Source organism: Idiotropiscis lumnitzeri, chromosome 3 (assembly GCF_059441095.1).
Source record: "Idiotropiscis lumnitzeri isolate Australia: NSW breed Sydney's pygmy pipehorse chromosome 3, RoL_Ilum_1.0, whole genome shotgun sequence".
NCBI lineage: Eukaryota > Metazoa > Chordata > Actinopteri > Syngnathiformes > Syngnathidae > Idiotropiscis > Idiotropiscis lumnitzeri.
The window spans coordinates 13,509,129-13,523,844 of NC_142393.1; the positions used below are offsets into that span (position 1 = coordinate 13,509,129).

A 14,716-nucleotide genomic window follows, 5' to 3' on the forward strand; every position below is an offset into this window, starting at 1 on the left:
GAAAAAAAATACATTTAATTTTAAGTGAGCAAAAGTATGACAACAATATATATGTCTTTGAAAATAAAACATTAACAGGGTTTATTCATTTAATTTTTTTCAAGTTCAGCCGGCCGGATTAAAATGTTTAGCGGGCCACATGTGACCCCCGGGCCGTAGTTTGCCCACGCCTGATATAGACCCTGGTAGAAAAATTGAATGGTTGGATGGTCATGAATATTAAATGTTGGAATACAATAGCAATGATTTTCTTTCCTGGATTTATTAATTGAAAAAGACTTGTTTGTGTTTTTTTGACATACCAGCATAGATTTTTATTTGCATTTATTTATTTATTTGCAACCATTTCTTTTCTTTTTCCAAAATGTATCTTGACCTCTTAGGGGTGCTGAGCTGTTTGAGGCCAAGGTCAAAAAGCAAGTTGCAGCCCGGCTTGAGATGGAGAAGAAATCTGTGGAGACACTGAAGAAACAGTAAGAGACACAGTCGAATGCAAATAGCCAAATATATTTGTGAATCTGCTTCCTTCATCCTCTCATTTTTCCGAATACAGCAATTGACTAAATTGATTGGGACATACTTCTAGCCAATTAATGAATTGATGCTGGAATGGACTAAAACCCTACATTACTAAATCGTTATTCTTCCTCGACAAATACGTTTTAATCAACTGTATGTGTATGCTTCTGAGGTTTGATCACAAATCCTTCCTTTATCTGGACTGGCGAGGTGTCCCATTACTTTTGTATAAATACGTAATAAATGTTAGAAAGCACTTGTAAACGTTCCGCATCTTTCTGTAGGATGGAGAAGATTAAATCCAAACAAAGGAGTCGGCCGATGCCGGCAGACAAGGCTGGGCTTCCAGTTGATCAGAAACCAGAGAGACTCGGTACCGCTCAATCATGAATGCAATTGTTTTCTGACATATATTTGGCTCATATGCTTCTTGTCAACGACTGAAATGAATGATGCAATTATGAATACAGATGCACGGAGTGATCAAGAAGAGGAAGAAAAAGCAAAGAGGGATGCAGGAAAATGGTGGAAGCCTTGGGTCTCACGACCTGGAGGTACATGATGAACAGACACAAGAACAATGAAGAGTAGAGATTTAATGTCTTGCTGATTCAAGTTTGAGTGGGAATAACTGGCAATATAGAAAATTGGGAGCTAAGAGTAGATTGAAGGTAGTGGAGGGATGCTGCTTTAGATATTGTCCTTGTGACACACAGTGGAAAACAATTGTGGCTACCACCTGTTTGAGAGTGACAGTGAAGAGGAGGAAGAGGAAGATCCAGAGAAGAAAGAAGAGGAACCCCCAAAGAAGAAATCTGCTTTTCAGGTTGGGTGAAGCCAGAAGACAACAGAATAAGACGAAAGACAAAGTCAAACGTTCTTCAACAGTTGTGTGTTGTATGTCTGTCGTATTCTTAGCTGGCATACAACGCCTGGATCACCAGCTCCAAAACAGCTTTGAAGGACCTGAGCCGAGAGAAGAGGCGAATGAAGAAAGAGGAGAAGAAGAGAGCAAAGAGAGAGCTGCAGGCACAGCAGAGTAAGGAATTAACTGGTTATTAGCACTAAAAAGTATTGTTGGAAGAAATTTCAAGTCAATTATATCCCTCAAAAGTCAAAACTTTTAACTTTCATGATGTTTAATATTATTCCAATTTGAATATGGTAAAATGTGGAAAATCCTTTCCTTTAGGTGTTGATCGAGTCGACTCAAGTGAGGATGAACTTGACGAAAGCACAACGAAGGAGGAAGGTGAAGAAGATAAAGGTAATAAGATATCCATCACCTGACTGTTTTGTTTCTATTTATCTATATTGGAAGTAAGTATCTTTCTTTCATTACAGAAAACATTTTACAACGCCTCATCAGCACTTTGAAATTCGGCTTTGCGTTCCTGCAGTCGCTTCTTGATGACCTAACGCAGGGTCTCAACTCATTCTGCAAAGATAACCTGGACATTTCCAAAGTGCTTCTCTTTGAGAGAGCTTTGCTTAGCCAGCAGCAAAAGAAGGTGAGCGGACGCAAGGTGTCACATGTACAACACATAACAAAACGCTCTTTGTGTTTTTCTCGTTGGCTCTGCAGGGCAGAGAGGTGAGCCAGCAGAGCGTGAAGCGATATTATGAGAGCTGGTTGTCCCGTCAGAACACGTTATGCTCACATGGCGACCCAGAAGACACGCTGCCGCCTTCCTCACCACCAGCTGCTCTGCCCACCTCCCGCCGTACCTACGTCAAACTCAAGAGCCAGGCCTCCAAGATGTCCTGGGCGAGCAGCGTCTCAAGGTACACTCACTACCTCCGTTGAAGAATCGGTGCGTGTACAAAATAAAATAAAATACATTTGATCACAAAATACCATCAAACATAAGAATGACTGAAAATATCTAAACAGATGACTTTTAAAAAGTTTGCTCATTTATTAAAAACTGTTTAAAATGCAAAAAATCATATTCAACAGAAATTATATTAATGCGTGCAGATTGCTAAGGAAGTGTTTTTGCTAGTTGCGCCCGGAGATGGAAAAATGCTGACATCATTGTGAGGCGAAATTAAAATGTGATTGGTTATGGGAAACAGTCCCATTGCTATTATTGTTTAAGTTACATTAGGCAGCACTCTAGATTCTGAAGGTAGAACATAGACATTGTAGCTAAGAGAGCCTGAAATCTGATTGGACAAAAACAAAAAATAGTAGATGCAGCGCAGCCAAATTAAATGCCAGAAAATGTCAATTATAAATGTAAAAAAAATGCATGGAACAAATCTTAAAATTTAGGTTGTAAATACAGGCCAGTATTTCTGATAGCAATTAGAACAGCAGAGAATGCGGAAAATTATCCCCTCAGTGGAATAATGCCAAAGGTTACTCTGCCGGGGTTAAATGGGGGGGAAGTATCTGCCAAGGGACTCCAATCTGTATTTTAATATTGAATGTTTGTGTTTATTTATTTATTTATTTACTCACGATCTTAACCAGGGGTGGGCAAAATTTTTGATTGATGGGCCACAATGATTTCTAAAATTTGACAGAGGGGTCGGACCAGGAGCAGATGGATGGACTGTTTTAGTAAAAAAAGTACATTTAATTTTAAATAAAAATTGAACAAAAGCATTACAACAAAATATCTGTGCTTGACACACCAGAGTATTTAGAAAATAAAACATTAACTAGGTTTATTCATTCAATTGTTTTCAAGTTTGGCGGGCCGGATTAAAACGTTTAAGGGGCCGCATGTGGCCCCCGGGCCGTAGTTTGCCCACGCCTGCTCTAAACTGTCATTGTCTGGAAAAACATTTTAATCAGGTTCACTGATGACACTAAATTGTCTTCAAAACACGTACGATAAATTAAGTCTGTTAAAAACAGGAAAACGTTATTGACTAAAAATCTTTACAATTAAAGATTTCGGTAAATGTTACTGTCTAATGTACTGTATATGTTTCCTTGGAGATGTTTTGGTTCGTTAAAGACTACTTAAATATTTGTTCCGCTCCTCCTCGACCACTTTTTTTTTGTATGATGTTTTACTTAAATTGTCCTCTCTCATTGTGGCCCGCCAGCTGTATGACGGAGGAAACCATGCTGGGCTCCCGTCAGCCAACCCAGGAGGAGCTTGACGAACCTCCAGTCGCGGAAGCTGCCAACCATCTCAGAAAGAGACTCCTGAAATCTGCCAATGTCGACTGGACCTCTTGCGAAGCGGATGAGCTCTCACTCAGGTGAAGTATTTTATTACGATATTCTTCCAAGGAGGTCCTGTTTAATATTTTTACAGGATTCCACAACTGTCTGAAATACAAAAAGAGGAGATACCATTTCTGTCCTTGTTTTCTCTCCGCAGTTGTGAGGCAAACCCCGTTGAAAAAGTATCGGATGTAGAGGAAGATGAAGATGAAAAGTGGTGTGAACAAGAAAAATCTGATGAAATGGGGCAACAACAAGATGAGGGAGTAGAAGGGGCGGAGCCAGATGATGAATCCCAGCCAATTGAGGAAGTCGAGTACCCGCAATGCACTTCGCCTGGCTTCAGGGATGAAATCTCAGAAATAAGTAAAGACGGCTCGTGTTCTCCAAGACCATTAAGTGAGGAAACACGAAACCTCACTGCCAGCGAGCTGCTGCTCAACAAGTCAGTCAACACAAGAACAACCAATCAGAAGCAAACGCTGCTGTTTGAAGTTGTTCATGTTCTCACCTCCCTTCCACCCATCCCACAGAATGTTTGACAATGATGAGATCTCTGAGTCCGACAAGTTTTTCCTGACACTTCCAAGGCCACTGAAGCTCATCTTTGCTCTCTACAACACCATGGTGTCCAAGTCGGAGATGTTGTGCTACTTTGTCATCATCCTCAACCATATTGTGTCGGCGTCGCTCCTCTCCCTCATCCTGCCCATCCTCATCTTCATGTGGGCGATGCTGTCTGTGCCCCGGCCAACCAAACGCTTCTGGATGACTGCGATCATCTACACTGAGGTACTGTCTTAACAACAGTACCCTGGCCAACTCCAGACTGGATGATTTTTTTTCTCTTTGTTCCCATTTTAAATCTATCCATGTTGTGTTGTACTCATGGACTTATACTTTGTCTATAATGAACTACAAATACCACTTACTCGGTGTAGCAAGTAGTGAAGCCACCAACGTCCATCTTGCATTGCCACTCGCGAACCATGCCCAACTTGAAATGAGATGATTTTATTTGGGGGGGCTGAGCACATGCAAGTCATTTGCGTGATGTTGCAACTTCGGCAATTCGGAACATTGTGACATGACGTTGGTGTGAAATGACATTTTTCAAGTGGCGTTAAAAGCTTAAAAAGTCTTGAATTTTGAATGTTGCTTTGAAACGTAAATTTGGTTGTGAACGCTTGTGATACAACATGAGTGAATGGGCATTTATGTGCTCTGTGATTGGCTGGCTGTGACCCGGCAGTAAACCGCTCCTCGGCGGAAGTCGACTGGTATAGGCATAAGAATGTTATTATGTTATATTTATCATTTTTAATCTTTGAAATATCCCACTTAAATTAACTCATTCACTACCATTGACGGCCAAAGCCGTCAAAGATCCCTTTTTTTTTTTTTCTTTCTCTGAGTTAATGACATTTTATTTTGTCAGATGGAGCCCCCCAAATGCTTTGATCTTCCCTTGTTTCTTTCAGATGAACGTGGTGGTGAAGTACTTCTTCCAGTTTGGGTTTTTCCCGTGGACCACCTCAGCCTACCGAGGCATCAATGCTGAACGTCCTTTTGCCCTTCCCAACATCATCGGGGTGGAGAAGAAGGATGGCTACGTTCTATTTGACCTCATTCAACTGCTGGCTCTATTCTTCCACCGCTCCATTCTCAAGGTTAAAATTGTTAATACCTTTTTTTTATGGAATACATGGATGTGCTTTTTCAACTTGCAGGTTTATATTGCGCAAGAACACCATGCGGGTTACACTTTTATTTTCACATTATTTTTTTGGGGTTCTGTGAAGCAGAGCTGTGACTTAATGCAGGAAGTTGATGATTTTGTTATATTTAACAACAATGTATATTATAAATGTTAAATTTCACCATTGCCATATTTACAGCTGAGGCAAAAAAATAAAAGACTGCCTTTTTTTAGATTATAGATATGTCTGGAAAGACTTGTTTTTATAAAAGCATGAAATCAAGTAGTTATTAAAAACACATTTTTCATATAAAAACATTTATTTATTTCAAGTCAAAAATGCAGTCTTTATTTCTTTTTTTAATAATTGCTTCATCCTTCAACATTAATGTTAAAAATGCACTTCTAGAAAGGTATTGGAAAAACCAGTATTAGTAATCTAACTTACTTTTAAAATCAAGTAATTGCTAAAGCAACTAAGTTACTTACAAAACAAAACTCTCAGCGAGTTACTTTTTCAAGGTAACCGTATCATCACAAACAAAATCTACTTGTACTTGTGTCCATGACTGCACAGTGCCACGGACTGTGGGACAACAAGGAAGTGGAGATGCCCGATTTCTTCAAGAAGCTCAAGAAGAAGGTGGACAAGAAAAAAATTACAGGAGGGGAAAAGGAGAAACAAGCACGCCGACTCAAGTTCCTCCCTTTCCAGTCGTCCACCACCTCCATCTTTCGGAAGCTGAAGAAAGGAAATTCTGCAGAATTTGATGGTGAACACTCAAATTCTATTGCTCCAAAACTGTGGGCCTTTTGACAGTAATTTCTGCGGCGGAATGAGAGAAACAACTCATTTTTCCATGCTCTTAATTGAATAAAAATGAGTTGCTCATTATTAAAAGACAAGTCCGGTACATTCGGTTTTAACTGTTTAGCGACTGCATTCATCTACTCTATACGGTGTGTTGTAGGCTTCTAAAAAGTTGTTGATGCAAATTAGGGTTGTCTGGCCTCTCTGTAGGTCTGCTCTGCTACTGAATGACTTCTTATTTTGTTCTTTATTTTTTCTTTTCAAACAGGCAAGCCCAAGAGGGAGAACAGGAAAAAGAGACGGCTTCGGGAAAAGGCGCCACTGACCAGGAGACAGAGGATCAGGCAACTGATTAGAGAGAGGATGCTGCAGATTAAAACCACTGTCATTGAAGTGTGAGTTGAAAAAAAAATAATGCTTTTAGCTTTTGTTTGTTGGATGTTCAATTGTTTTCTTCCAGGACTTGATGCTCAGATTGTCGGGCCAGGAGATTAAGAGAAATGTCGCACTGGAAATCGTCTGGATTCTATTTACAAAAATGTTGAGTGTAAATACAAATAATAAAAATTTTAAGATGAACACATTTTATTTAAAAAAAAAAACATTTACATATTTTATTTTATTTTATTCAACACAAAGAATTGTAATTTAATTACTTCTAAATAATATCAAATGAGAATTGTTTTTTATCATTAAAATTGTATTATACATCAAACAGAATCATCTAAATTTTTTATTTTTGTTTCTCTCATCAAGAAATAACCTGGCCCATTTACATTCAAATGTGGACCTTGAGCACAGAAATTTGCCCTGCTATAATAAGTCTGAAAGTTGCATAACGTAAAGAAATTGTTTGCGCATTATAAACACACAAAATGTGACCATGTACCGAAACAAAAATGGGTGTCACTTAAAAACCCGTTTGCCGATAAAACAGATAAAAAAAAACAATAAATCTATGATGTCCCAATTATTTAGAAGAGATCTGTATTTTTCCCCCCAAAAAAGTCAAACACTTTGAAACTTTTGCTCAACTTTATTTTTTGTATGTTGCACTTTATTTCATGTATTTTTTGTTTTGATTTGTTCCAGTGCCCTTCACATCTACTTACCCATCAGGCAGTTCTTCTATGACATCATCCACCCAGACTATAGTCCTGTGTGTGACGTCTACGCTCTCATGTTTCTCATCGATGTCGTCAACTTCATCGTGACCATATATGGATACTGGGCCTTTGGGGTAAGAAACTGAATTCATTATAATATGTGATATTTATGTTGTCCCCTTGCAACATGCCTTTTAGTTACACCGATGAACACAGTATATACAGTTTGTAAATGTTCTGTGGTTGTCGTTTTTCGTGGTGTAGAACTCCATGGCATTCTTGTCGATCACTGATGTTAGTCCGTATGTGTAGAAATACTCTGCGGCGGCCGACATCACCGAGTCCCTGTCTGAGGACCAAGTCCCTGAAGCCTTCCTGGTCATGTTGCTCATCCAGTTCGGTACAATGATCGTGGACCGGGCGCTCTACCTGAAGAAGTCTCTGCTGGGAAAGTGTGTTTTCCAAGTGGTGTTGGTGTTCGGCATACATTTCTGGATGTTTTTTATCCTACCCGGCGTCACCGAGAGGTAAATTGTTAATTCATTCTTTTGAAATAATGACCATTGGCTGATATCCGTGTTTTCTGCACACAGGAGGTTCAACCGTAACCCCGTGGCCCAGCTGTGGTACTTTGTGAAGTGTATTTATTTTGGGCTATCTGCGTACCAGATCAAGTGTGGCTACCCGAATCGCATCCTGGGTAACTTCCTCACCAAGAACTTCAACTACCTCAATCTCTTCCTCTTCCAAGGGTACACATGTGGTGTCTTTTTTTAACTACAACTTTTAATTAGTTCCGGTAGTTTGTAAAAAAAAAAAAAAAAAAAAAACACCTCATAAGATTATACATACATTATATTGTATTTTCTTTTTCTCCCGCCTTGTTCAGATTTCGCTTGGTCCCCTTCCTAACGGAGTTAAGGGCTGTGATGGACTGGGTCTGGACCGATACCACTCTGTCCTTGTCCAGCTGGATCTGTGTGGAAGACATCTATGCCAATATATTCATCCTCAAGTGCTGGAGGGAGTCGGATAAAGTAACTTCATAAAGAATTTGCAGTAGTTTGCGCTTGTCCATTAAACACTTCATGAAGCGAAGAATAATTTCAAGTACCTCTAAAACAAGGGTGGGCAAACTTTTTGATTGGCGGGCCACAATGGGTTCTAAAATTTGACAGAGGGGCTGGACCAGGAGCAGATGGATGGAGTGTTTTGGTTACCTCAACTCATCGGAGAAAAAAAAAATGCATTTAATTTTAAACGAAAGTGAACAAAAGCATTATAACAATTTATATGTATTTAAAAAAACACTGTATTTAGAAAATAAAACATGAAGAAGGTTCATTTATTTAATTTTTTTCAAGTTCAGCGGGCCGGATTAAAACCTTTAATGGGCCGCAAGTGGCCCCCGGGCCGTAGTTTGCCCACGCCTGCTCTAAAAATTCGGCATACCAGAGACAAGCATGTTGTTGACAACCCAGTCAATTTTGAACAAGTTGCAAAAATTCAAATCAAAATCATACCGTTATGTCTGCTCTTAAAGTCTGTGGGCGTGTCCGCTGAATGTGTAAAAGCGATCCCTGCGAAAGAAAAAATGATCCGGCAGCCAGCTCACATGCTAAATTACCTTTCGGGCTCCTCTCAGCCAGCAGACGGGCGCCGGGTTCATCCACCTGGCGTGGAAAATTAAATGACACTGAGCAGTTCTGTAAATTGTGGCATCCAGGCAACATCCGTCATTGGTCGTACTTGAGACCACAGTACTCCACTAAAACCTAATTATTAATAATAGATAAGATACACACCAATATTGAAACTGTCTCCTCATCACAAACCCTTCAACAAAACCGTGGTAGTATTTCATTTCCTCACTAAGTGATTGATCGTTCTTTCAGAAATTCCCCCACCCGCCAGGACAGAAGAAGAACAAGGTTGTGAAATACGGCATGGGAGGATTCCTCATCTTTGCTCTCATCAGCATCATCTGGTTCCCACTGCTCTTCATGTCTCTCATCCAATCAGCAGCCGGTGTCATAAATCAACCCGTTGATGTCTCCATACAGCTCAGCATTGCTGGATATGAGGTCAGGAGGAATTAACGTCCTTGCTGTTTGGCTTTCAGTTTGTCGTATTTCCTATGCCAGTGGCCAAATGACATTTGCTTGCTCGATACAGCGAGTACTCGGCTTCTAGAAGGTGTATGATGGTATCGATGTCATAGAAACAGTAATTAAAGCCACTAACTTTATTTCCTGAGGGGTAAAATGAGATGTCTTTTTGAGGTGTGACATTTTTATATTTATATGAGTTGTGTAATAGTTGTATAATAAATGAACTGCGCTTTAATTGCTGAAAAAGGACGCATTTTCTGATGGAGTAACAATACGACATGATAAGCACAACTGGATTGGTGGTGTCATGGGTTACTTACTGGGTTTGTGTGTTTGTGTAGCCTCTGTTCACCATGAGCGCCCAGGAGCAAAACTTGGATTCATACTCAGAAGTCGCTTTCAACCGACTCACCAAAATCTACGCAACCTATCCAGTGAGCTGATCTTCTCTTCTTCAACAAAGCAAATATCTTCTTGTGATTTGCAATAATTTATATTGAGTGACCCGCAACCTAAACATTTTATTAGAGGCATTGGGCATCAACCACATAAAATATAAAATAATAATAAATTATAAACTGTCACTTGACGTCTGTGTAATGCATGGAAAAAAACAACAAAATCTGCCTTTGATAAATTAAGGTATGACTTGAATAGGCTAAGAGGGAAGTAAAATAAAGGGATTGTTGGGAATGTATTTATACTCACTTCACAACATTTGCAACAATCTGATGAGATCTGCCTGCTTTATCAAACATTACGTACTTTTACAGCACAAAAATAGCAATGCCCGCGTTTAATAGACACTGTCAATTACAGTATTCATTATCAGTGTCTACTATTAAGTACTATTCAGCACAGTTTTGAAGCGACTGCATGGTTTTATTTATTCTCTCTCCTCCAGTCTGCTATGCAGTTCATAATGAACTATGAAGCTGAAGACATTATTGTTGCAAAGATCAAGAGTGATGCCAGCCTGCTTTGGAGCATCAGTCCCGCCAGTCGGAAGGCCATGATTGAGGAACTCAGCAACTCCCCTCATTTATACATGACCCTACGTTGGACACTGCTCAGGTCAGTATGACCGCTTTAATTTGTATGTGTGTGAGTGTGTGATTCCCAAACAGTGCACTAAAGCACATAGGTGTCAGGAAAGCATGGAGGTTGAGGAAGAGGAGTACCCAAACGCAGGGAAGCGAGGCAGGAGTAACTTAAATGGCATTTAATTGAAGGGGGAAAAAAAGGAAAACAAGGCACAGCGAAAACTGAAAAAAAGTAACAAAACAAACACTAGCAAAATAACTCTAAAAACTAAAACAGACTGGGGGACTACAACAAACACCAGACAGGAGGCATAGACACGGCCGCTGACAAAGACAATGAAGCAAAAACAAACAGGGAACTAAATACAAACTAATTAACTGGACAACGAGGAGCACCTGGTCAAGACCCCAAGGGTTGGAAGGCGCTGACTTGCTAACACTGGAGCTTGGGTAAACGAACACAGGCGGACACAATGAACATGACGAGACACACCAACCGCAAGGAAAAAACATGAAACTAAATACCAAACCAAAAACAACAAAGACAGATGATCACAATTGGTGAGTTACGATAGACCACCAGTGTGCTGGGGTAAATTATCCAATTCTACTTAATTGGTGTGAATGTAATGAGTTATTTACGACATAAACTGTTTAATTTGTTCATGGAGCTATGCCAACGACGTGTTTTATCAGGCATGACAATAGGTCTGCCAGTGAAAAATGGGAGAGGTCCTGGGAAGTCTTGGGTCAAGGTTCCCCAGAAGAAAGAGACTGGCAGCTTCTCTCATGAAAAGCGCAACAACTTTAATAGTCAGTAAATAATAAATGGTAGAGTAAATGTATCAAGCAGACAGAAGAAGACATTTTTGCTTGTCTGCATTCATTTGAATTGGGATTCTAAATGGAACAATGTTAGCAAGCTAATTAGTCTCAAAAACATAGCTAGCATGAAAATTTCAGCGTCACTGTCCCGTCATTAGCTTGCACCAATTTTACCATCAGCTTCCAGTCACTCCCTCACCTCAGCACCACCATGAAAATGTTGTAGAGACTTTAGAAAGAAGCACCAGCATTATTCAGTGTCATGTAATTTACTATTAGCTATACCAGCTAGTTAGTGTTAACCATTTCCCACCCCTATGCTTGTTGAGAGTTACGTTATCTCTTCCGTGTTACATTATCCTACCATGACACGTTCTTCTCATGATATACTGTATTACCTGCAACTAACAGTAATGTTATGTCAACCGCGCTCCAGTGTAACTTAAATATACCAGAAAATATTCAAGATTGTTGAACTCATCACTGACTAATTTCAGTCAGGCAAATGGCTTACATAATATATCCTAATACTGTTTTAGAAATGCCTCCATATCGATGAATGCCAAGACGGTGGGGGAACACACGGTGAAGTTTGAAGATAGGTCCTTGAAGGATGGAATAGTCCACATGCTCAAAGGAAACAGCAGCAAACATGTGTGAGTCACGGTCAATGCGATGCAAGTGTTTCGGTTTACAAACCAGGAGAGTCACATGCACCCTCAAGTGGATCTTTTCTCTCGCCTAAATTAAATTTATTATAACTGCTGAGTTGCTTCTCTGTCCTGCTAGGATGATTGACGATCTGCTGCCCAAGTTTCTCAGGGGCCCCAAAGGACCAGAGTCCAAAATGGCAACCAGGATGAACGTAGGTTAGTTGATGTCTTAACACACTTTCGTTTGGGAGTCAAGCAGTTGATCATATGCAAATGTAAGTTTCTAAAGTTACTCAAGATTTCATTCATCATATAAAAAAAGTTGAGATAACTTTTGTTTCTCTAAAGAGCGTGTGGAATATTAAAGACATATCCAGTTGCTCAACCAACTAACATTACGTGTGTGTGCAAAGAAATATTAATGGAATTTCATCACTCCACTTAAGTTTCTTGTTTCTTCTGTAAAAGCACACAACACAAGCTTGTTCAATATTAAAGAGGCTTTCATTAAATTTGGAGAAGGAATATTCAACAACAATAACAACAAAAAATAAATTAATTTTAACTGATTTATTTGAATGATTCAAACAGATTTTAAAAACTAAACTACAATACTGTAGGAGTTTTACCGGAGCGGCATATGTTTGACGGTGAAATAGCGCCCTCTAGCCGCGGTGTAGCGCAGTGGCTGAAATAAACAGATCCGTATAAATTAAAAACAAATCCTTTATCTATTTTATCTAGAGGACAACTATACTACTAAAATCAATGGTTAAGCCTTCTACATGAATTGGCCCACTTTTTTAATTTATAATAGCAAACTTCCAAATACTAAGTGTAATAATAGAAACATTAGCTATATTTTACATTTAGAATTAGAAATTCCTTTATTGTCATTGTACTCAAGTGTGCAACGAGATTAGAGGGCTCCCCTCTCCAGTGCAATACAACAATAATACAGACAAATATATGCAATATATTATAATGAAAATTCATTTGTACAAATAAAGGCCTCTGCCCCAATGAGTGCTCACTACCAAGATGTAATTAAACACATAAGGAGGAAATGTTATTCTGGATAACAGAATCAGTGTGATTGATGTTGCAAACTTACTACCTTTACAATGAATATCAGAAATCCCTTTATTGTCATTGTACTCAAGTGTGCAACGAGATTAGAGAGCTCCCCTCTCCAGTGCAATACAACAATAATTCAGATAGATATATAAATTAGATAAGAGAATAGTTAGTGCAATGGAAAATAATACTGGATAGGATATATAAAAACACATCACGTTGCTGTTCTGCAAGGTAAGGGTGGTCGTGCGTGTGTGTGAGAGTTTAGAATGGAGATGGCTCTTGGAAGAAACATATGCTCAGTTTTAACCAGGATATAGCCAGATCATTTTCACTGGTGTACTCAGAGTGACACAACCACTCACTAAGATGTGGTAATCACTTCCCTACTGTTCACTACAACCACAACAATAAACATATTGCTGTATGAATACTTCTCAGTTTGGCTGCAGTGAACCAATTTATGTTCCCCTGTAGGCCATACTGACCGTCCAGAACTTCTGGCTTTCTTCAAACCCCTGTCAATCAAACTCCGCAAGGTCAATATCACTTCGCAGCGGGAGGCAGAACAATGGTGGATGGTACAGGAGTGCAATCCCACACTTGTCTCGTCCGAGCACAAGTGTGACAGCATTGAAATAGTGGTGTTTAATGACAAAGTCAGCCCATCCAGTCTGGGCTTTTTGGCAGGACATGGGTAGGTAACCCGTGTGGAAAGGCTCCAGCGTTTTGACCTGGGTGCAAAAATGCTTGTCATATGTTAAGTCGGACAACTAGACACACTTAAATAGAAATGCTTGCTTTACCTCTCACTCCGTAGCATCGTGGGCCTCTACATGTCAGTGGTGTTGGTGATTGGCAAGTTTGTGAGGGAGTTCTTCAACGGCATCTCGCGCTCCATCATGTTTGAGGAGCTGCCGTGCGTGGACCGCGTCCTCAAGCTGTGCACGGACATCTTTGTGGTGCGCGAGACCGGAGAGATGGAGCTGGAAGAGACGCTCTTCGAGAAGCTCATCTTCCTCTACAGATCTCCCGAGACCATGATCAAGATGACCAGGGAGAAGAACAGCTAGACTGGGAACTTTCTGTTCGTCAATGGATGCAGATGAATATCGTTAAGAACTGTTCTGACTCTAAAGGCTGCTTCTTAAACAACTCAATTAAAAAATAATGGACGTCTGTGTGTCGACTGAGGTTAACGATGTGGGACTAGCACAAAGCAAGATGAAGTTTACAAGACAGATTATATCAGCATTGCACATCATGCCTGGTGTCATCACACTTAACACTTGGTTATTTAATCATGAATCCAAAAGACAAATAAATGGATGGTCTACCAAATGCCCACTTGATTGCATGCATTTCTAATAAGGTTTGAAATTAATAATCAGTTACATGATTAATTGATTTGATTCTGTAAATTGTGTTTTATAGATTGCTTCTTGAACTGAGGAAAAAATGAGTGTCTTTGTAATTACCTCTATTTAAAATGTGCACACAAAACTGAATTTTAATTTTCCCCATGCTCTTTCAAGGAAATGTCAAATGACCAACTTAATTCTCAACAAACTAAAAAGCTCTTACAGGGTCTTGACTCCTGGTTTTGTTTTGTTTTATACAAACCTTCACAATGTTTTATCATACCCCCGCAAAAAAAAAAAATAAATAAAACGACATGTAGTTCA

General features: G+C 39.6%; 1 protein-coding gene across 1 annotated transcript in view; it reads left to right on the plus strand.

Moving 5' to 3' along the window:
- Window positions 1-14,707, plus strand: part of LOC148340014 (piezo-type mechanosensitive ion channel component 2) — a 32,999-nt gene extending 18,292 nt beyond the window's left edge. The window contains 25 exon segments of the mRNA XM_088291669.1: window positions 384-473; window positions 804-892; window positions 990-1,073; window positions 1,236-1,345; window positions 1,438-1,558; window positions 1,712-1,786; window positions 1,864-2,030; window positions 2,105-2,304; window positions 3,583-3,741; window positions 3,864-4,151; window positions 4,240-4,498; window positions 5,188-5,376; window positions 5,983-6,178; window positions 6,485-6,611; window positions 7,309-7,456; window positions 7,635-7,849; window positions 7,916-8,074; window positions 8,212-8,359; window positions 9,218-9,406; window positions 9,775-9,867; window positions 10,338-10,507; window positions 11,841-11,957; window positions 12,091-12,170; window positions 13,509-13,728; window positions 13,852-14,707. Of these exon segments, the coding sequence (XP_088147795.1) occupies window positions 384-473; window positions 804-892; window positions 990-1,073; window positions 1,236-1,345; window positions 1,438-1,558; window positions 1,712-1,786; window positions 1,864-2,030; window positions 2,105-2,304; window positions 3,583-3,741; window positions 3,864-4,151; window positions 4,240-4,498; window positions 5,188-5,376; window positions 5,983-6,178; window positions 6,485-6,611; window positions 7,309-7,456; window positions 7,635-7,849; window positions 7,916-8,074; window positions 8,212-8,359; window positions 9,218-9,406; window positions 9,775-9,867; window positions 10,338-10,507; window positions 11,841-11,957; window positions 12,091-12,170; window positions 13,509-13,728; window positions 13,852-14,104 (3,946 nt within the window). The 3' untranslated portion in view covers window positions 14,105-14,707.
- Window positions 14,708-14,716: the final 9 nt, after the last annotated feature.